Source organism: Puma concolor, chromosome C1, assembly GCF_028749965.1.
Source record: "Puma concolor isolate L17-30 chromosome C1, mPumCon1.1.hap2, whole genome shotgun sequence".
Classification (NCBI taxonomy): Eukaryota; Metazoa; Chordata; class Mammalia; order Carnivora; family Felidae; genus Puma; species Puma concolor.
The window spans coordinates 135,898,521-135,921,710 of record NC_141674.1 but is presented as its reverse complement, the minus strand read 5'-3'; the positions used below and the strand labels follow the sequence as shown (position 1 = coordinate 135,921,710).

The 23,190-nt window shown below is 40.6% G+C and overlaps 1 protein-coding gene across 23 annotated transcripts in view; it reads left to right on the top strand.

Moving 5' to 3' along the window:
- Positions 1–23,190, top strand: part of QTMAN (queuosine-tRNA mannosyltransferase) — a 466,550-nt gene that overhangs the window by 309,807 nt on the left and 133,553 nt on the right. For 18 of the 23 annotated variants that reach the window (XR_015255199.1, XR_015255203.1, XR_015255202.1 and 15 more), the window contains one exon: positions 19,719–19,880. The exons of the other annotated variants lie outside the window; for them this stretch is intronic. Coding sequence is in view for 14 of the 18 variants with exons in the window: in XM_086718502.1 (XP_086574628.1) it covers positions 19,719–19,880 (162 nt within the window). In the remaining 4 variants the exon portion in view is untranslated. The remainder of the gene's footprint in view (positions 1–19,718; positions 19,881–23,190) is intronic. 23 annotated transcript variants of the gene reach the window in all.

The window sequence follows — 23,190 nt, the reverse complement described above, 5'->3', positions numbered from 1 at the left end:
CCTCTCCCTCTCTCTCTCTCTCAAAAATAAATAAACATTAAAATTTTTGTAAAAAGAATGAAAAATGAAGTTACATGAAAGCATCAACATTCTTGAGTCTCAGAGAGAGCATCTTGAGGAAGGTAATTCTTGAACAGAACCTTTCAAGATAAGAGTAGAGAGGACACCTCAGCTTGATCTAACAACATTAGTGAAAGTGTGGTGGTGGAATTCAGTATGGATTATATGAAGGAGAATTTGTCCTAAGGGGAGTGTGAGATCTGAGGTAGAACATGAGATGGGGTGGTGTTGAATTAAGAGAGAAAGATAATTAGCAAGATAGTAAGAAGACTGATTCCACCCCACCTCCCATATTCACAACAATTGCTAGACTCTGAAATGTAGCGTTCAAGCACCACATCTTCTATGTGCTTAGTCTAGGGCCTAACAAAGAGCAGTCATATAAAATATATTTAGGAATGAAGAAATTCTCAACCTCATGAGGGTGTTATAATCCCTTTAGAAGTCAGGTGAACTGAATGGGCTCTAGTCTTTAGAAAAATGCAAGTAAGAACCATACATACACACACACACACACACACACACACACACACACACACACACACACACACAGAGTTTCCCATATAATTACAAGGGGTTCAAGGACTCCCTGCAGCCCATTTAGGATCTCCAGGTTAATAATTGGTGATTTGGAGATGTGTGGCACTGATTTATGCCTTGAATATTATTCAGACTCTCTCCTGTGATTTAAACTTGTAAGGAACTGTTCCATCAAGTTTTGGTAGTTGTAGAAAAGTTCTTTAAAAAAAGGCATTATGGGTAGATTTTATTGTTGTGAAAGATGCTATCTATTTCTGTGAACGCAGTACAAAGTGTACTTTAGGCAGCTTGTTCAACCAATTCATTCCCATAATTCTAACTGGTTTTGAAAAATGAATGAATGCATTACTATTTTTACAGAGAGCATTTTTCAGTAAAATCATAATGTTATCCCATGATAACACTGAGTTGCTTTCGTGGTTTACCTGTGTGGCCTGATCAGTTAAAGAAAAATGAAAAGAGTCACAACAAATTGTGTCAAAAGAGACAATGTTTCCCACCATTTTCTTTTACTTTCTGTGAGGTGTGGCAAGAATACCCTTCAGTTAAATGTGAGCAGTACCACAATAGGCACTTAATACATGCATGTCTGTTTGAAACTATTCAGTACTTGAGTGCAGGGTACAACTAGATAGTGTTTTGACTAAGAGGAAGTTGAAGAGGGGAAAACATTCTTTTTTTTTTAATTTTTTTAATGTTCATTTTTGAGAGATGGAAAGAGACAGAGCATGAGCAGGGGAGGGGCAGAGAGAGAGGGAGACACAGAATCCGAAGCTGGCTCCAGGCTATGTCTGCACAGATCTCGATGCGGGGCTCAAACCCACAGACCGCGAGATCATGACCTGAGCTGAAGTCAGATGCTTAACCGACTGAGCCACCGAGGCGCCCCAAGGGGAAAACATTCTTGAATGAAGATTTTAATATTACTGTCCAGGCATGGGATTCTTTCCTGTTCCTTACCCCACTCTCTCTGAGCTTTGCTACCATGTTTTGTATTGGCCTGCTCTCAAATCTCTGCACCGAAGACCTTGCTTGAAACATATTTCTCGGGGCGCCTGGGTGGCACAGTCGGTTAAGCGTCCGACTTCAGCTCAGGTCACGATCTCACGGTCCGTGAGTTCGAGCCCCGCGTCGGGCTCTGGGCTGATGGCTCAGGGCCTGGAGCCTGCTTCCGATTCTGTGTCTCCTTCTCTCTCTGCCCCTCCCCACTTCATGCTCTGTCTCTCTCTGTCTCAAAAATAAATAAAAACGTTAAAAAAAAAAAAAGAAACATATTTCTCAAACTCTTTTTTTCCCTATATCTTCATGGTTCTCTCTGAGTGCCTTGTGCAAGGGCACTAATCAGAAATAGTAGAAAGAAGATGTGACAAAGGATGGCAGGTTGCCGTTCTCATCATAGTTTTCCATCCTCACTGCTCCAGTGTCTGGGAAGGTTTAAACCAGTCATACCACTGATAGCCACCAGTGCAAGGTGGTGATTCAATAGTAGCTATTTAGAGCAGAAATAGAAGTAAATATAATATCTGAATTTATCAACTACTTCTGGAACATTGTTAGGAGACCCTCCCTAATGATAGTACTCAAAACATCAGCAACCAGTTTATCTAGTCTAAGCAGCTGTGTTTTCTTTCTAAAGCAAATGGCCTTGGTGTGAAATGCATTTATTGATGTATAGTCTCTCTTATACATCAATCATACCATTTCAGCTAATCCTTAAAATAACTCTAAGAAGTTCCCGTTTAATAAGTGAAAAAACCAGTGGCTCAACTAGGTTATTTTGTTGGCCCAGGGCTACTTACCTGTTAGGTGATAACCCTGAAATTTGAGTCCAAGGCAGTTGGCTTCTAAAGGTGCCTTACAACGTTTACCCTTCTAATGAAGAATGTTTACTCACACACCCTACCTTCCCTCCCAGCTCTGTTTCTAGGACATATGTGACACTTCAGTGAGGGCAATATTTAATTGGCATTGTTATCAACTTCTCTGGAGTTGTGAACAAAGTACAAATAAAACAAGATGGGAAGTCCACAGTTTTGCACATAAGCGCCTTTGCCATTAATGCCAGCAGCTCCTTTAATCCTCAGGCGGAAATGATCAAGTGTATCTCTTACAAGGAGTACACCCATACTGTTTTCCAATAGAAGAGTAACATATATCTGTTGAGGATGACCTAAATTGATCTATTCTTTAGTAAACCGCAGAAGTTGGGTTGTTCTGCTAATCTGTGGATGAATGGTCTTGTAAACATGATCCCAGGAGACTGGGAGTGACCTTGTGTTCTCTGTGGATGTGGCTTTGGATCAAGGAGTGTGAGGCCAATGGGAAGCAGCCTCATTTGACCTTTGAGAGCTTCATGTTAATGTGACTTTAAAATATCCAGTGGCAAAACGGTCCCCCCCCCCCACACACACACACACACATAACATGTAGACTGGGAGTTTGATATTTATTAAGTCTTGTGAAAATAAAAGTTGAACTTAAAATAAGTACATGTTGGTGTGCCTGGGTAGCCAGTCGGTTAAGCATCCTACTTCAGCTCAGGTCATGATCTCATAGTACGTGGGTTCGAGCCGTGTCCTGCTCTGTACTGACAGCTCAGAGCCTGGAGCCTGCTCCCTCTCTCTCTGCTCCTCCCCTACTCGTGCTCTGTCTCTCTCTCAAAAATAAATAAGCATTAAATTTTTTTTTAATTACATGTTTATTATAACTCGGTTCACTTCTCTTTTTTTATTTATTTTTTTTTGACATTTTTATTTATTTTTGAGAGGCAGAGAGAGACAGAACACGAGCAGGGGTGGGGCAGAGAGAGAGGGAGACACAGAATCTGAATCAGGCTCCCAACTGTACTGCGTTCAGAATCTGAATCTGAGCTGTCAGCACAGAGCCTGATGCAAGGCCGGAAGACACACACTGTAAGATCGTTAACTCAGCTGAAGTTGGCCATTCAAACGACCGAGACACCCAGGTGCCCCTCTAGGTTCACTTTTCTAGCAATCACCTTCATTTCTGTAAAACTGAAACTTTATTAAGCAACTACTTGTGCCAAGCACTAATGCTGAACAGTTCCCCGTCAATTATTGTATTTTTACCCTCTCAGTGGTCCTCTGGCCTTTTTAAGAAGGATCATGCCAGAAATCAGGGAAGAGCAGTGTGGTTTTGGTTATAATGACAGTGATTTCTCCTTATCAGGATAGGTTCTAAAATAGTACACTTGTACGACTTTTGTTCTCTTTTCTTCCAAGAAAGGATAAATGCTATTTATGAGAAGCTCAGTTTAATAATATCAGATGAGCAGAATTCTATTTTTTAAAAAGTTAGATTTGAACCAGAGAAGTTTGAAGACTGAAGGCCCTTCCTCTAAGTTCAACACAAGAGCAAGTCCAAAGGGTGTTCCATGCATCTTAAAATTTAAATTCAAATTTGGCCAGTGAGAACTCAAAGCTAGTATCACTGTTGATCCTATAAAGAGAGATGTTTCTAATTAACTAACTTTAAAGCCCTATCTTAATCACTTGGAGCATTCTTGTGCACATCTGCGTTGCAGGACTAACTGGATTACCTCCATGGTGTGTGTGTGTGTGTGTGTGTGTGTGTGTGTCGGGGTGTGTGTGTGTGTGTGTGTGTGTGTGTGTGTGTGTGTTTAAAGCAATGCTATAACTCTATCCAAATGCGATTCCGCCCTGCTTTAAAGTGTAGAAGCAAATGTGTATTTGGTAACATAGTTTAAAAATTGGACCCCCCCTTCTACAGTCTATGTTCTTTTCTTGTGAAGTGGGCTTGTTTGTGGAGGACGCCCATCTCCAATACAGTGACACATACATCCCAGAGCCTCTTCCCCCTCACTTCCATCTAGCCTCAACGAGCACCAGAGCCAGGGCTCTCATATGGTTTTGCTTCCTCTGACAATGACATCAGCATCTTTCCATGTGCCTTATTTTTATAAAATTGTGCCCAGAATGAGTGGCAATGCCAGTAAAGGAAACTGAGTCCTAGGAGTAATTTTTCATTAGAGTAAATGAAATGATGTGATAAACAAGTAAAACCCGATGTGACAACATGGCACAAAGCTGTGATACAAAATGTTTGTTTCTATTCCTGTGAATGTTTTCTAAAGCTTTTATTATGCCTTTCGCATGTCTTGCGTGTATGTATACTGATCGGTGGAAACATGATTCGTGTTCAGATATTTATTTCTATCAATGAATGACCAGATGGTTCTTGCCTTCTTGGAAGAGAACCACTTTCCCTGTTCAGTAACTGAGGGACATCCTGTATAACAAACTATATAGGATGACCGACTGGCCCAAGTGAGAAACCCGCCGCTGCCTTTCTCTACTCTGTAAAGTTGGCAGAGTCTCACACACGCCTTTATTCTTATTTTCTTTCTTAATTGAAATGGTTCGCATATTTTCCATACCAAAATAACACACGCTCATTGTCGAAAACTGTGGCAATACAGACAAAAATAAAGAAGAAGAATGCTTATAAATTGATTTTTACTACCCATAACTAGCCACTTGGAGATTTAATGATGGTGATGAGGATACAAAACTGATGTTTATTTGAGTGCATACTCTGCTGAACACGGTGCTAAATGCTGTACACAAATTAGTTTATATAATTCTCCCCCCAACCCACTGATGTAGGTAATGGTATTAACCTCCTTTCGTAGCTGAGGACACTGGAGCTCAGAGAGGTGAAATGAATTAGCTGAATCACACAGCTAGTGGCAGACTTTATTGAACCTGGGATTGCCTGCTAGCCCCATTGATCGCTAAGAGTTAGCTGATTAACTCTTCTGTTGTATAGGTTTCCGATAGTTTTTTTCACTTTTGCACATTCCCCTTCAGTTGTATTTATGAAGCTTTTGATACGTTAAAACACTTTATTTTTACACAGACAAACCTATTCTTTATTTTTGTGGTTTCTACCTTTAGTGTCACGTCTAAAAAAGACCTTTCCTATTCCTAGATTATAACATGGCGGGGGGCGGGGGGGGGGGGGAATGCTAGCAGTACCAGAAGAAAATAATCACAAACCAGAAAGCCAAGGTGCAGAAGTCGACACCAACAGGAAGAGAAAGGAGATCTGAGATGTGTCTGAAGGCAGTGGCAAAGGGGCAAATGAAACTGTTCCCTTATTTTATCCATCGAGGGCAACCTGTTCAATAAACCAGGTGCATGCACTTCCATTCTTGCCTCCTGTCCTCCCCTTCAAGGTCCTACAGCAGGCTCTGGACTAAGAGGAAGGACTGGAGGAAAAGAGAGGAGGGCTTGTTACATAGCTGGAACTCTTGGAGGGTCTCTCATGTGCATCCAATGCCTTCTGTCAGAGGAGGCAAATTCCAACCCTTTTGTGTGGTGCAGAGGTATGTTCTTTTGAGACGCTCCTGGGAAGACCTCGCACACAGAGGTAGGTACTCCTTAGCATGAACGAAACCCTCTCTGCATGACCTCTAATCAGATCCTTCTCTCAGATCCTGCCCCAAGGGTATCCTCCTTGCCCCGAAGTCAACCTTCTTGAGCATAGTCCTTTCAATATGGATCTTGTACGACTCCCCTCCACCAGGGCCACAGGGAGGGCATGGGAGGAAATCAGGCGTGCTCTCCCTTTCAAATGGCAGAAAGGGGAGCTGCTTCCATTGCTTCCTTTCTCCTTACCCTGCCATGTGGACAATCTCACTTAGCCTCCTACCTTCCGAATCTTGAAGTCAAGGGTATCGTCAGGATAGCCCTATGCCCTAGATTTTAGGGGGGCGTGCAGTAGGTTCTCCCAAGAACACTTCTGAGCTCTGTTCTAGGAGCAGGAGGAGAGGGCAGGTTTTTGAGTTTCAAGCAGCTTGGCAGTCATCCAGTTTGGGGAAAGAGATGCCAGCCTCCCCTTCTGGCAAACATCCCAAATCTCTGTAATAAGAGGTTCCCATGGAGCCCATCTACTCCTGTGAATTTCCTCCTCGTATTTAGGCTGAGAGGGTGATGAGTAACAGTCACGGGGCCAATGTTTCTACTTTTAGTAAGTCCTGCAGAGGGGTGTCTCACACCTCCTTTTAGCCTTTGTAGGTATCAATCCTCAGGGTTAGGACCTCAGCTGAAATTCCAGGATAGTAGGAAAAGTCCCATTTTACACGTATGACATAGAGTTATTTGGGGTTGTGAACATATCACATGATAAAAAGTTTCTCATTTGCTTTTCCAAAATGTATCGTTAGGTATCACAGATATTTTCTCATTCGTTTATTACTTTTTTAATAGTGGCCCATGCCATTAATAAATTCATACTCGTTTCTTCTAGAGGTATAGCTCTATTACAATAAAATGAAAAAATTATGTCAGAGGAGTGCTCTGTATTGCAAAGCCATTTCTATGTCACAGTGTATAGTCCTTTGAAGCAATATTTTGTTGATCATGGTGACAACAAATTCAATATATCTAATAATACTGCATAGCACGTCTTCATTCTCTTTCCTGTTGATGTGACAGTCACTCTTTAATGAAACCTTATTTTGTATACTATTTGCATTGTAGATCAGGAATGAAGAGCTGAGTTTGCTTAAGCAAGAGCTGAGCTGTTTATACTTTTTATATTCTTCTATCAAGAAATAATTACCCTTCAACCAACCTTACCTCCTTCTACTTCACATATGCAAACCACCTGAAATAAAGCACACTCAAACACCCAAACCACGCAGCAGTATACAAAAACAATCAGGACCCAGAAAGCCATAAAATAGTGTATGCATAACCCTTTCCACTTACTTGTATCAAGGCAGCCATTCCTTCAGCAAGTACATATGGAACATCTACTGTGGGCTGTAAACCCGGGAGGCAGTAGAGTTGATTTTGCTCATTTATTTAGTACAGGGAGGAAAGAATAAGATTTGTTTTAGCTCCAGTTCTGTAAAATCAAAATGTTTTTTCTGGCTTAACAAAGATGATACCGTAGTACGACTTTAGTATCTCTTGGTTTGTTGTCTATAATTCTCTACTGGAATACATCTACTACACATGGATTGGTTTTAAATGGCCTTCAGCACATTGCTGCAGGCACATCTGGCTGGTCGCTCTCTCTACTCCTAAACTTACATTCAATTTTACAATGATCTGACTTTTGACACCCTTAGAACTTGGTTGTACCCTGGCATATGTTATTGAAATGTTAAATGTGTATAAATTAGGGTGCACACTAATTCAGGTGGTATATGCAATACTTTAACATAGCCCGTGCTAACAAGATGCAGACTCGATACATCTAAATTATGGAATAAGTACATTTTTAAGATTACATGAATTTTTTTGTTTGTTTGATATGAGAACTCCACCAAATAGTTACTTTTCCCAGGATATTTATCATTATTAACATTTATGGTTAAAAGTATATAGTTTCCACTTGTATCCACTGTAGTATTAAAAGATATTTGCATCTCTCTGTGCTTACGACCCACAATGATACAAACTGTGAATGTATATAATTCTCCACTAAAAACATTTGCTCCTATTCAAGAACCCACTATTCAAAGAAAGGGTATTTTAAGGTGGAAAGTAAACAACCTTCTGCCAAAAGGGGCACCTGGGTGGTTCACTCCATGAAGCTATTTGACTCTTGATTGCAACTCAGGTCATAATCTCACAGTTCGTGGGATCGAGCCCCATGTCGGGCTCTATACTGACAGCATGGAGCCTACTTGGGATTCTCTCTCTCTCTCTCTCTCTCTCTCTCTCTCTCTGCCCCACTCACGCACAAGTGCTGTCTCTCTTTCTCAGAATAAATAAACTTGAAAAAAAATTTTCTGCAAATAATGTTGAACCTCAAAATAATGGATTGTTGTGATCTTGAAACAACCAACATACTATCTCTTTAAAAAGCTTGAAAGAGGAGGGGTGCCTGGGTGGCTCAGTCAGTTAAGCATCCAACTTTGGCTCAGGTCATGATCTCACAGCCTGTGAGTTCAAGCCCCACATCGGGCTCTGTGCTGACAGCTCAGAGTCTGGAGCCTGCTTCAGATTCTGTGTCTCCCTCTCTCTCTGCCCCTCCCTCAGTCATGCTCTGTGTGTGTGTGTGTGTGTGTGTGTGTGTGTGTGTGTGTGTGTGTCTCAGGAATAAATAAAACATTTAAATTTTTTTTTTTAAAAACTTGAAAGAGGAAAACTCAATCGCATGTTAAAAATGTCTAATTTTTCTTCTATTTGTTTTTCTTATGACAGCAGAGATTTCAGTTTGAGTAGGCACTCCATAAATACCTGCTGATTGACTAATAGTTTAAGGAAATGTCTTAGAGTTTCAATAATTGGTAAGATTTTAAGGAAGGACAAAACGTAGGTACAAATCTCTCTCTATTGCCTCGCTTTGGTGAATCTGCAGCTTTTCCAGGCATAGTAATCGATACCTACATGTGTCATCCTCACGTCTCCTCAAAACCTTCTTTATGATGTTTGCTGTCCAACATCTCTTACAGGTTAGCAAGTCAGAAACTGGCTATAACAGACTTCTGTGGGATTAGGCCCTTAAGAATTGCAAATACTGAAACTACTATACAGAAAAGATGAAGTAAGTTTTTGAAACAGTAGCATAAGAATAGATCTATAACATGAGAAATAAAAGATACTATAAAAATTAGTGCATATTTTTAAAGGACTAAGTAGAATTTTTACATATTCATTAAAATGAACTCCATGGATATGTTAAGTATTAGACGTGTGTGAAGAGAGAATCAGTGACCTAGAAGCTAGATATTAAAAAATAAAAGGATAAGAATCCAGCACATGTCTAATAAGACTTCCAGAAGGAAAAATTAGAGAAAGTGTTAGAGGCAATATTCAGAGATTTGGGCAAGAAATTTCCAGATTATTAAAGTCATACATCATACATATATTTAGTTTTAAAAGGTCAGAGAGTACAAAGAAGTCTGTAAAACAAAGCAAAATCCCTTTCCCCAGTCCTTCCCACCCCTAAGCTCTCCCACCTGTAGAGTCTACCAGTGACAAAATGTTTAAATTTTCTTGTCTTGCTCTTTCTTAATCTTTAAAATAGATATGATCTATTGACTTCCTATGAGTAGAAATTATTTAGTTAGCTCTCTTACGAGTATCCATGTGCATGTGCACGGGTGCACACGTGTGCACGCACATACTTTCTCTCACCCTATCCTTCCAATATGGCTGTATCGCAACTTTTGATTAAAGATTCTGTGTTTATAGCATTATTGCTATGTAAGTATGTTTCCTGCTGAGCATCGTGGTAGTTTGTTTTTAGGTTTTTTTTTTTTTTTTTTTTTTTTCTTGAACAACTCTTTACCTTTTTCCTGGGGCTAATTATTGCTTTGACTTTATCTGCTTAGTTTCTGTGTCACCATCATAAACTCGTTCCCAAGCTTTGTGGCTGTCACTAAGTCATCATTTTGATATGGTCAGTCACATTAGAAAACCTATCATTTCCATGTTTGTTCTTGGATACCCCCTTCCTGGAGGACCCCATTTTTTGCCCTCTGTTCCTTCTAGTTGCTTTCTGGGCCCTTGAGGCAACTATTTCCTGGATCCCATGTCTCTCTCTTGTTTTATGTTCTCATCTTAGTGTGCTGTATCTACCTGTGAGGTATGCACATGGGAGCTAAAATTTCTTAGGAACTTGCATGTCTAAAAATGACTTTATCCGGCCTCATATTTGATTGATACTCGACTGAGTTTTTGAGTTCTCATTGAAAATCATTTTTCTCATGGGGCGCCTGGGTGGCGCAGTCGGTTAAGCCTCCGACTTCAGCCAGGTCACGATCTCGCGGTCCGTGAGTTCGAGCCCCGCGTCAGGCTCTGGGCTGATGGCTCAGAGCCTGGAGCCTGCTTCCGATTCTGTGTCTCCCTCTCTCTCTGCCCCTCCCCCGTTCATGCTCTGTCTCTCTCTGTCCCCAAAATAAATAAACGTTGAAAAAAAAAATTAAAAAAAAAAAGAAAATCATTTTCCTCTTAAGTTTGAGGTAATGTTCTATTGTTTTTTACTTTTTGAACTTCCTGTTGAGAAGTCCCATTCTTACCTATTTCTGATCCCTTGCATGTGACTTCCTGTTTGCTCTCCCAAAAGGTGTTAGATTTTCTATTTCACCTCTGGTGTTCTGAAATCCCATAATTCTGCTTGGATTGGATTTTTGTCCCTTTCTTATGCTGGTCACTCATTCCTTTCAACACTAAGGATTTTCTTATATTTTTCCTTTGGTTTTCTCCCCCATGATTTTCTCCAACTCCTTTCTTCGACTCCTATTCACCAACATTGAACCTTAAATGGACCTGATTTTGTTTCTGTTCTCCTACTCCGCTCTTTTCATTTTTGTTTTTCTGCTGTCTGTAAAATTTTCTCAACCTTATCTTCCAATTTTTCTAGTGATTTCTTTTTAGTTATGATATTTTATTTGCAAGCACTCTTTTCTGTTCCTGAATGTTCTTTCTTATTGCATTCTATTTTTCTCACCATGAATGCAAAATCTTATTTTATCATTGTGGATATGATAGGATTTTTTTTTTTTTTTTAAGTTTTCATTTACTCCTCCCTCTGTCTCAGTGTCTTTCAAGGTCCTTTTCTGTAGTGGTTTGCTTTGTCATATTTATTTCATGTTAATAGTTTTCTTCAAATGTCTGATGGTCCCTGGCTGTCCTTTCAGATTTGAGAGTGAGACCCTGAAAGATGTTTAGAATTTCGGAGACAGGGCCTGTGGACTAGTGACCATTTTCCTGGAATGAGCAAACAAGGGATTCACTTGCAGCACCCCCACATGTCATTGTTGACAGGTCAGTCCAGTTAGTTTCCAGAGAAAGTCTCCTCCAATCACCTGTATGGGGAATCTCATGCTGTCTGAGAGCCACATGGTTAGGGAAGGGCGCTGGAGAGGGGTGACCAATAAATGGGCACAGTTTCACTTAATTTCCCTCACGCTTGCCTTTAGCCTTACTGAACCCCTCAAGTGAGGAAGCCTCCTTTCTGCTGTTGAGGTAGAGGGTGGGAGGTGGGGAGAGGGGGGAGACCAGAGGCAGATCACTGTGCATGGGGAGGTTGTCATATCAGAGGGGTTTGTGCTCACTGCATAGAGAATTGTTACCAGTTCTGTTTTCAGTTCTGCTCCACATCTGCACCTCCCGAGGTACCTGGCATGTCCGATACCTGAGCCTTTGGAGTTTCTCTGCAACAAATGAACTGCTGCTTCTTGGCTAGCATCACATGCACAAGCAAAATCGTCTGCACGCATAGACGTCTCCTGCCTCCTCCTCTTTGCTCAAACACCACTCATTCCTATGCTTTCCATCTTCTGAAATTTAGTTGCCATTTCTTTCCCGTTGTCATCTTTTTCAGTTTTCCTCTTTGTTCTTGAAAGTCTTTGCCGTTTTTAAAAATTCCCATGCCATTATTTTAGTGGCAGTTCAAAAGGCAAGAGGTGTTTAAAATCGGTGTTTGCTCTGCCGTGTGTCCCCAGTCCATTCTTCATACTGCAGTAGAGTGTTTATTCAGCCCCCGTCTGCCTGTAAACTTTTCAAATGGCCACACACCGCTTCACTTATATTTTAAAGGCAGAAAAGCCTTCACCTGGTTATACCTTGGACCTCATTTTTGTCCCTCCCCTACCGCACCTTCATTCCTATTCACACCCAATTGACGCTCCGGCCATATTTTGCTTTTTCCACTGGACTGTGTTTTCCCTCCAGGTCCTTTGCACATGCCATGACTCTTGGCACAGCCCACGACTCACAACTGGCTACCTTCCAGTCACCACTGTAGCCTCAACTGAAAGATCACCTTCTCTAGAGAGCCTTCTCTAGACAGGCACCACCCCTGTCTCCAGGACTGGGTTCCCATCATCCTAACACCTATTCTTTCCTGATCAGAGCACCTACACATCGTGTGTTCCACGAAGGCAACTTGGCCATTTGCTCGGCACGGAGCGGGCACTCCAGTTTTTGTGGAATGGTGATTGAATGGTTTTTTCCTCCGAACCTTTTTCACTCAGTATTTAAACGCCTTTCTTAACCTTCAAGCCTTGGTCATAGTCTAGTAATAGCCCAGCAGTTTACCCATCTATTGTATTTTGACCTCTGTTTTCCAAACTTTCCATACTGGAAACTGGAGAAAACCTGAAGTAAGCGGAAGTGTTTGTACACTCACTTTGTACACTTGAAGGCTTTATTTCAAAGTAATAGTACCAAAACTGTATCTTCCAGTAATATCAGTTCAGAATAAAGTCAGGTTCTGTGGCTTAACAATTAGGCAGCAATAGAATCAGTACGTGATGTGGATCAATACTTAGTGCCGTAGCATTTAATGCGGTAGCAGGGGAAAAAAAAAGCGGGTTCTGCTGGAAGTTGGATTTGCTGGTGATTTTGATTTATTCAGGTTGTGGATGGGCAAATGAAAAAGGGAAAGGAAAAAAAAAAGACTGGATTTTTTGATGCCCATCTGTTCGTGCTTCAGAGACCTGGAAACTGATGTTTTAAATTTCCTGGTTTTACTTTCTTGGTTTATGCAGCATTAAGAAGGGAAAAGATGGAAACTCTCAGTTAGAAAAATGAAAAGAATAAAAGGGAAGGAAAGGAAAAGTGAAAGGTAGGAAAAAAGTACGAAAGGCAACAAGTAATAGAAAGGGAGGAATATATTTGTTTGATTTATAACATTAGGCCTTTTTGTAATTCGTGTGCCTCTAGGCATGAGTACAAATCTTTGATTAGTATACAAATGAAAATAAGGTAACATTAAAATGCCCGCCTTACATGGAGAGCTAAAGTGTAACTGGTAAGAGTTAGCAAGAAAAACATATCTTTAAAAAGGCATCAGTCTGGTTCAGAAAGTAGGCTTAACTATGAAATGGCAGTGGAGCCAGAGACCAGAATTTTTTTAAATATTGAGTATCTTTTCATAACAATGACCACGTAATGATAATCTTCACCATTATTATCAGTAATTAAAAAAAAATAGTATTTACTGAGATCTTACTATGTGCCAAACAACATGGAAAGCCTTATTCTGCAAGGCAGCAATAATACTATCCCCATTTTACAGATGACGTGACTGATACTTAAAGAAAAAACTCTTTCCCCAGGTCAGCTAGTAAGTGGCAGAGCCCTGAATTTGAAACAGACAATGGACTCAGAGCCCTGCTGACCCAGTATGCAATTTTGGCTGTGAATAGGGACCGTAAGATCAAATCAGTAGGTTTGATAGGATATTTTGATCCTCGTTCTTCTGTGAGAAGTCTCCGACTGGCAGTATTCTCATTGCTTAGGGGAGAAAACCCAGGTTTAGAAAAATTAAGTGACTTCATTCACAACCAAACAAATTTTTAGGAAAAATTTCTTTCCTAACACTCCATTCTCTATTATTTTTTCTTATTCTTAATCAACAAGTAACATTTTGTGCCACACAATAAAATTCATATTTTCTCTTCTTTATCCTCCAAATTCTTTCTTTTATCAGTTTTGATAGTCAGCTCTCTCTTCTTTGACAATATTCTCTTGTTGTCACTGTCTGTCAGCATAAACATAGTGCCTCCTACTCCGCTAGTTTCCTAATACTCTGTTCAGGAAATTTCACACATCACAGTGTTGACCCTTCCTCCTTTTCTCTGCAGCAGTGTCCATTTATATTGGTCAACTCAGGCTGCCATAACAAATTACCACGGGCTGGGTGGTTTAAAGAATAGACATGTATTTTCTCACATTTCTGGCTGCTGGCCACCTGAGATCAGGGTGCCCGCACGGTTGGTATTGAGTGGGGCTCTCTTCCTGGCTTGCAGGTAGCTGGCTTCTGGCTGTGTCCTCACACGTGGTAGTGGAAGGGAGGAGAGGAAAAAGAGACACAGGGAAAGAGAGATCTCTTCCGCCTCTTTTAAGGCCACAGTCCCTACCGTATTAGGGCCCAATCTTTATGACTTCATTTAACCCTTGTTACCACGTAAAGACCCTGTCTCCCGACATAGTCACATTAAGGGTTACGGCTTCAATATACGAATTTTGAGGGAACACCTTTCAGTCTGTAGCACCAGTGCAATGATGTCATGCTCAAAAAGGAGAGTCTCTAATTGGAAACGCTTCCAAAGGAGAATTCTTATATTTGTTTGGAAGGAAGAAAGTGATCCTTTTTTTTTTTTTAATATCAACGTATTTTCCCATCCTGCTTTCAACTTCTAAATAATGGCTTCTCAAAAAAAAAAAAAAAAATCATGGGATAGAACACATGATTAGACATAATATTTAGAGTTTCCTTCGGTGCTTTATTGAGGCTATAGAAGACATGGGATTCCCAGAATAGTGAGAATAGTTACTTGCCAACAAGGTATATCCTGGCAAAGCTGCTTGCTTTGAGCCTATGTACGTGTGAAACAGCTACTTCCTCTTGAGTGAAAGAGATTACTTCAGATCCACATTTGGGAACTCTTTCATTTTTTTTTTTATACACTATCGTTAAATTAAGTAAGGTGAAAGGATAGAAGACAGTGAAATTTTGCTTCTTGAGTTACTAATGAAACATAATGAACAAGTTATTGAATTTAAAAGTGAGATCATTTTAGTAACAGAATCAGTACACACAGTTTAGTTTAAAGGTGATGTGGAAAATTTACACTTTCGGGAGCTGGGAGTCCAAAATGAGTGTGAAATGTTACTGCGTATGCACTAAAGGTTTTGTAAATACAGATATAACATAGGAGGATCCTAAATAATCGTTGGGTGAATATTTGTTGATGGACTGCATTTCCTATTCTCTAACTGCGAAATTTGGTGTTACCCAAAATGGCCTTAGGGCTCACTCCTTATATTATGGACGTTAACTTGAATGAGCAAAGGTGTGGGAAGTTTACTTACGTGTGCTCTGTACACACCACAGTTCTCTTTTAATCCTCTCCAGGAATTTGCAGATACAGATACTATCCCATTTTGTAGACTGTGAAGCACAGGTTCAGAGAAATGAAGTGATGTGAATAAATCCGCGAGCACAGGAAGCGCCTGTGTACTGAAACAATCTGGATTATCCTCTGTGCAACATGCCCATTGCTTACGTGGACTTACTTACAGTGCTTCACGGAGATTTCTTGCCACCTGTCCTCCCCAAATAATTTTTGCGTAGGCTCACCATGGTATTTGAAATGATTCTGTTTGTGGTAAATTCCCTTGAGTTAAGGTACTTGCCCCCTTTGAAGGGTGGGACACATTGAGCCCGGAAGGTGGCTAATACATTGTGGGAGGAAGTTTAAGATTGGTTTCCAAAAAGACCAACAATGGAGAGCAGGGCAGGATTCAGGGCTAGACCTAAAGTGGGGGCTTAGTTCCAACATATAGGCTACAAGGAGGCTAAGGTTTGGGGGTAGCAAGAGTTCCCAGGCAATCAGAAAGTAGTCTGAAGGTCTTAGGGACTCACTCACCAGTGGGTGGAGAATGCTTGAAATGGAGGAGGTAGAAAAATAAAGATTCCCTGTTTTCAGTTTAGCCTACAGTCCTGCGCAACTATGTCGAATTGCTCTAGTAAAGCTCGTGTAAACTAGAGGGTTTTCTTGTTCTAAGAGAGCTCTTCTTGGGGAGGAGTGGAGATCATGAGAAGTAAGCTTACATGTGCTCACAAAGATGGCTCTGAATGTGATAAACATTTGTTCTGTCAATATGCAAGGTAGGTTTTCTTCTTCTCGTACATTTATGAGGACCTTCAATTTTCTGAGACAAGAATGTATTTATTCGTAAGGGATTTTGTAAAATTGCACACAACAAACTGCTCACAGAGGCAGGTGGTTAAATGAGCAATATATACAATCTAAAACACTTTGAAATCCAAAGAGAACAGAGCCTTGAGGCATAACTGTTTAAGTTAAATAATACTAACCACATAAACTGTGTTGTCAGAAGAGGTCATGTAAACAAACGGTGTAAGTGAGGTATGTGAAAGTGTTAGATTTTCAGAAATGATTCTTAGAAGTCGTGGTGGGAAACAAAAATAAAAAGCAATAGGTTCATGAGCACAGGACCACCTTTTCCTATGAGAGCCATACATCCCAGCTCTTTAAAGGACAGCCATCAGAAAATGATGGACCTTAAATAGGGGAGGGAGCTGCAGTGTGTCTTTTGGGCAGCCTTTGAGAGAAGGTGCTGTCATCACTAAGAGTGTCATCTCTGGGCCCAGGCATGGCTAATGAGGCCAGTCAGATCACCACAAATTTGCTTTCAGTCTCAGCATGCGTTTCTCAGGCTAATAAGTGGGGTTTGCTTGTTAATTTTCACTGCAGCTAGTTTCTCTGGATTCTGTTTTTTCTATCTTGTCACAAAGCAGACTCTTCATAGTTTAAGTAAGACTCTCTTGCCCAGTGCCCTCTCACAGGCTGCTGTCAGTATTTCATGTTGACTTTGCAAGTTTACACCACGGGAGATGAAATTTGGTTCGGGCACCAAACACTGAACATCTGAACAACATGGCCTAACCAGCCACAGCGGTGTTGGATGGCAGTTCCCCCAGAGCATTTGTGCTATGTGTGTGTGGATTGGGACCGACTCATCCGTGATTTGAATTTGTTCGTATTTTGTTCCGCCAGGAGTTTCTTATTGAAACAGCCTTCACAGACATGTGCCATCTATTTTAGGAGTATTAGCCCTTAGCCATCTCCAGGAAAGAAGAACAAGCATCCTACAACCAACCAACCAACCAAGCAGAAGTCTGTCTTTCTGTTTCATGCTGTAGTCTCCAAACATCTAGTTTTAATTATGATGGATTTTCTTGCTTGTGATTCCTTTATTTCGTGAAGATAGTGTGGCAAGAGATACAGGGGGGTAGATGTGTACACATGAGAAAGCTAGATTTTTACTTTTATACTTTATAGTTTTATATAAATCTGCTTACCATATAAGTGATATATTGGACACATGTGGGCTAGCATGATTTTTTAATTATCTCTGATATTTGCTTATGTGGCAACATTCTAAAAATGTTAATTTTGTAATTAATTTCCAGCACATTGTTTGGAAACAGTAAATAGTTTTTGTTATAAATCACCCGAGAACTTAGATCACTAAACTGCATGGATGTGTCTTCCCAGTTGGTTTTGGAAAAGTTATTTATCTTTGATTCCTATTTCCTTTCTCCTCAATTCTCAGTGTGGTTTATATCCAAGAATCCACAGAAATTGCTGTGATAAAATCAAATGGTATTTTTTTCTGCTATCATCCATATTAGCCTTGAACCATATCTTCTGTCACTTTTTTTCACAGCTTCTCCTCATTTCTTTCAAACTTCCTTTTGTCTGCTGTTATGTGGCTTGGTATATGGCCTTCGGTTTGAGTTTCATCATTTCTCATGTGAGCACATTTCTCCACTCCTTCTGCCATCCCTACAATATAAAATATGCCACCACCCATCTTGCTTCTCAGACTCTGGCTGTGCATCTCCTAGGGTCTCAAGTAGCATTTCCCAGGATATCCTTTGTTACATATTAAGTCTTAAGGTGCATGCTTGGGGGTGGGGGAGTCCTCGTTTCATGAAGTGTTACGCTTGAGAAACAATACACACAATAGTCCTATTACATAATAGGTGCTCAATAAACATTTTATTGAATAAACAAAAGAATGAATAAGTGAACATACTTATGGTATACACTAGCATGTACTTTGGGAAGTTCTTGAGTGAGTAAGTGTTTAGGTCTGTTTAACCCAGCATTTACCAAATGTGTTTTCTCACAAAACCTTCTCTATCTAGTATTGCATAAAGCGCACGTTGTGAAAACTCCAGCCTAAATGATACAATGTGGTGGCCATACCACTCTCCCTCCCTCAAACCCAAGCTAATGTCCAGAGAACCTGAGCTTTGTCAGCTCCTTCTTGCCTACCCCACGGGCAGGCCACTTTCTCTTTTTTTATTTTTATTTTTGAGAGACAGAGACAGAGACAGAGACAGAGCACCAGCAGGGGAGGGGCAGAGAGAGAGGGAGACACAGAATCTGAAACAGACTCCAGGCTCTGAGCTGTCAGCACAGAGCCCGACGCAGGGCTCAAACTCACAAACTGTGAGATCATGACCTGGGCTGAAGTCGGACACCTAACCAACTGAGCCACCCAGGCGCCTCCAGGCCACTTTCTCTGTTTCGGTTGCTGATGCGCTCCTCCCTCTGCCTTGGCTCAAACCTGCAATACTCTTTAACCAGTTATGCTGCCTTTCTCTTTAATCATCCACTAATTTGCACCATTTTTCAAGTGCTGTCTTCCAAATCTGTTTTGAGAAGCAAGACCGCTGATAATCTCTGTCTTGTGGATTCTTATCTGTGGGTATTTATGAGATTCTATAGGTTGAACTCACTATATTAAGTACTTTTTATTGAAATCTCTCAAAAGGATATTTGTAGGCAGTGTATTCCATCATGACGCACATGTCAGCCATGATATTCTCTTCCACAGCCCATGAATCAGTATTCATGTCCCAAGTCTACTTGACTTGCTTTATTTTATCACCTTCCTTCTGACTACCTCCATTAGTCAACTAAACATACTCTAGCCTCTCAACTTTAGCAGAAATAAGCTAAGATACCTAGAGCATTTCCTGTATTTGCCATCAGTCTTAACATCATTTAAAGCCACTCTCAAACCTAGTGTTTCCAGATTGATCTGAATAAGGCCATTCCTATAGGGCCAGCTCTAAGTCTGTGTGTGTGGACGTGGGGTGGTGGGAAGCAATCCAATTTAGGTCTAGAAAGTACATGCACCAGCTGTGTCTTTGAACATTGCCCAACGTAGTACCGGGGTTTTGCGGCAGTGCCTCTGGAACCACGTTGGCGGACAGAGGTGGTGAGGAAGGAATGGTGGTTGTGAGGACAGGAGGCGGTAGGGAGGCTCTGCTTCCGTTTCACAGATGAGCTGTTGGTGGGGAAAAATGGTTGGGGCAGGGCCCCATGGCTAATAGTAGACTGGAAATGATTACAGTGATCAGAATATTCCTAAAAGTAAAAACAGGTTCTGATAGAGCTGAGAGACTCAGAAACGGGGAAAGACATTCTACGAGTACGATGGGCAGTAGCATTTCCTTAAGAAAAATTGGGCAATTATTAAAAGGCAGATCTGGCAGAAGCTCTAAAACTCAGCTCACTGGTTTTCTTCTGACTCTCTTCTCTCTTTCACTCCTTATCTCAGGACCTTTTCTCTTCTCATTAACACCTCCACCAGAATTGGAGCTGGGGAAGAGAAAGGAAATGTTCAGACATGTGCCTATTTGCATACTCACTCTCTTGAGTTAATGCCAGGACGGCAGCACATTCTGTCCAGTTCAATAGAAAAGCCAGTTTCACCCCATCGGTAAGGTATTATTTTCTTTTTTAGCATAGAACAGTTTATTGCCAAGCTTCTCTTAACTGTACATTACAAATAGCGTCTGATTAAGAATGTTCTGGATGGGTTAATTAGTGTGGTGACTATTATTAAGCAAACTGCTTGTTAGTATTATGCCTATTTGATCTTGGTATTGATGTGAAGTAATTGACCATAGAGCTACATTTAGAAAAGCTGGAATAAAGTTTTTTGATTTCTATTATGGCAATAAATTGTTTATATTAAACATGTCTATGAAAATATGAGTTTCATGGCACAGAGAATCAGAATAGACTCTGTGGAATGGTAGATGCGGATTGTTTTGTTGTGTTTTGTTTTGTTTTTTAGTAATATTAATACATTTGTCCAGCTTGCTTCACGATCAGCTCTGTTAGAGCAAAGTAGTAAAAAATTATTTCAGCATGCTTCTGCAGAGTGTATGAAAAAGTAAGATGATTTTAACTTCCCTCACCTAAAGGACATATTTCCTTTTTACTTTAGCTAACTGCCTAACTACTTCTCTGAGTAACAATCACCATATATAAACAGACTATCATAGAAAAATATGGGAAGATATTCTAAGCAAGGAAAGCATAGCATGGAACCACCTTCTTTCATATACAGGATTATTATCTATATTATTTATTGGTATTTTGTCCAGTCCTGTTATTAAGTTTCCCTCACTATTGCATTTCCATAGGGAATTTATTCCATGAGCTAATAAATTATACCATCAGGGAGGGTTTTTTTGAAATTCAGCTTAAATTTTCCCATTCTTAATTTCATCTCATTACTCCTAGTTATACCCCCTTGTACCCGGCTAAATAATTATTCTCTTTCCTTGGAGACTCCTATTATGTACCCCTCTACTTGTCACTTAACTAGGCTATTCATAGTTAGCTCCTTTAATCTGTCCTCATAAATCACTTCTTCCATTGCCTTAATCATTATTATTGCTCTTCTAAGAACTCTCTAATTTTCAAACATATACAGTTACAGGTGCCCCAGATGAAACCAGCTTTTGCACAGCCCTCTGTCCCCACAGACGCGGTGCCTTCCTTCTCTGTACACCACAGTCCATCACAAAGTGGCACCACAATTGTGATTGCTGGGCAAATCAACACAGACTCATCTTGTCAAACTGCAGACACTCTCAACAGTGTTTTCTGTGTGTCCAACTTGCCTTCAGGATTTTCTTTCTCAACTTCATAACATTAGTAAGCTGAGTTTCTGCTTACGGTCTGTATTTATGTTCTGTATCTTTCCATGTCCCCACCTATCAAGTCAGTCATCCACAACCTGTGTCAGCATGGGATTCTGTTCATCCTTGCGAACATTTGGGAAGTGGGCCTACCCTGCCCACAGCTAAATTCCTTGTCCCTTACCCATTCCTGTTGTTTACTACTCTTTAGCCAATCTCCCATCCCTTTTAATTGGCAATTGTATTCACATGCTGGCCAATATAAATGGATTTTAAGAGTAAATTGGGTCATGATAAAGTTTTCTAAGGTAAAGTTATGTTGTTTCAATGCCTGCTGATGCATATAGATAGATATAGATGTAGATATAGATATAGATATAGATATAGATATAGATATAGATATAGATATAGATATAGATATAGATATAGATATAGATATAGATACAGATTTTTTGTTTTTTTGGTGAATCCTTCCTGCACTAAATTTGTAATTCTGTTAAAATCCTTTTTAAGCTTGCCTGGCATCCTTTATCCAACATACAAACAAACAGTTTTCTTCACTCGCTTTATTGTTGTTTTCCAGATATGTACAGATGTTCCTTCTCTTGCTGTTTGTTTCATTTGTTTAAACGTTGAGATATTGTCAGGGCCACTGGCTGGCTCAGTTGAAGGAGCATGTGACTCTTGATCACAGGGTTGTGAGTTTGAGCCCCACATTGTTTTGTTTTTTTTTTTTTTAAAGTTAAGATACTGTTATAGTTTGCTCTTTTTTTCTTTTTGTGGTGTCCAGTGGGAGCTTTTCCATTGGATTTCAGTTCCTTAGAGTCTCCTCGGTGTTTTTGAATTTGTTTCAGGAATAAAGATCGTTAGTTCCCATAATAGTTCAGTAATGTGAGGTATGAAACTATGATCTGTATATGCCCAAGTTTATTTTTAAATCAAGAATTAATTTATTATTTCATTAGGGTATACCAAAGGAGTTAGCACCATTTTTGTGTTTTATCCATCTGTCTACAATCATGTATTTATTACTTGCAGGGTTCTTATATATAAGGCAATTTATCTCAAAGGGCTTTATGAGACAAGCACAGAAGCCCCCAAACAAGCTTTTTGGTTCTGTAATGTATACAGCCCACTCCAGCCAAAGACCTTGTTTCCAGCCTACAGCAGAACCCACCCCGTTCATTCGTGTTGCCCATCAGTCCTCGCCCTCCGACCTAGCGAACGTCCTCGACTCCTCTCTCCTGTCCTGGTCCCTTAGCACACTTCTTATACTTACCTTCACCTCTTCTCACCTTGCTTGAAATCAGTGGCCTCGTCTATTGGCCTTGAGATCGTTGGCCTCGAAATCGTGTGACACACCACCGATTCCATACCTGCCATCTGAAACTTTTTTCCGGCTTCACTTTTTCTCCTTCCCTCAGCTTTGTAAGAAAGCTTGGTCTAGTCTCTTTCATAAGACCTACTTACTTTCCCCCTGGCCAAGAATCCTACATGCTATGCTGTTCTCCTGAAAGTCTTGCAAGACTTTTCTATTTCTTCAGGATCCACCTCCTTCCCTAGCATGTGTCCCCAAGTGAACACCCTAGCGACTACACCTATGTGCACGTGCCCCATTAAGGAAAACTGATCTTGCTTCCCCATTCTCCTCTCAACCTCTCTTTCTCGGCCTCTCCCTCTTTGATGTGCACACTGTAACCTGCAGGCTGATTTCTGCCTATGCTCTCCACGGGGACTCCCCCTTGAGTAGCAAGAGATCCAAAAGCTCTTTGTTTTATCTGATGCTCTGGTACCTATGGAGTGTTTCATACCCCCCCCCATGCATTTTTAAGGTTTCTTGATTCACACATTGTTTTCAGACTCTTAATTCACTTCAACAGGGTGATATTACTCTCTCAGATTCTCTTTTTACTCTTCCAAATGTTCCTTATTGCTCTCCTTCCATGGTTCTTCTCCCTCACCTATCTCTTAAATGCCATGTGCTCTCCATTTCTTCACTTGCCCAACAGTGCAGGGAAGGGGTCAAGTCTCAGGGACTCAGAGAAAGCACTTGTTGTCTGGCCTCAGTCTACCTCTCTACACCTCAGACTCTGGGAC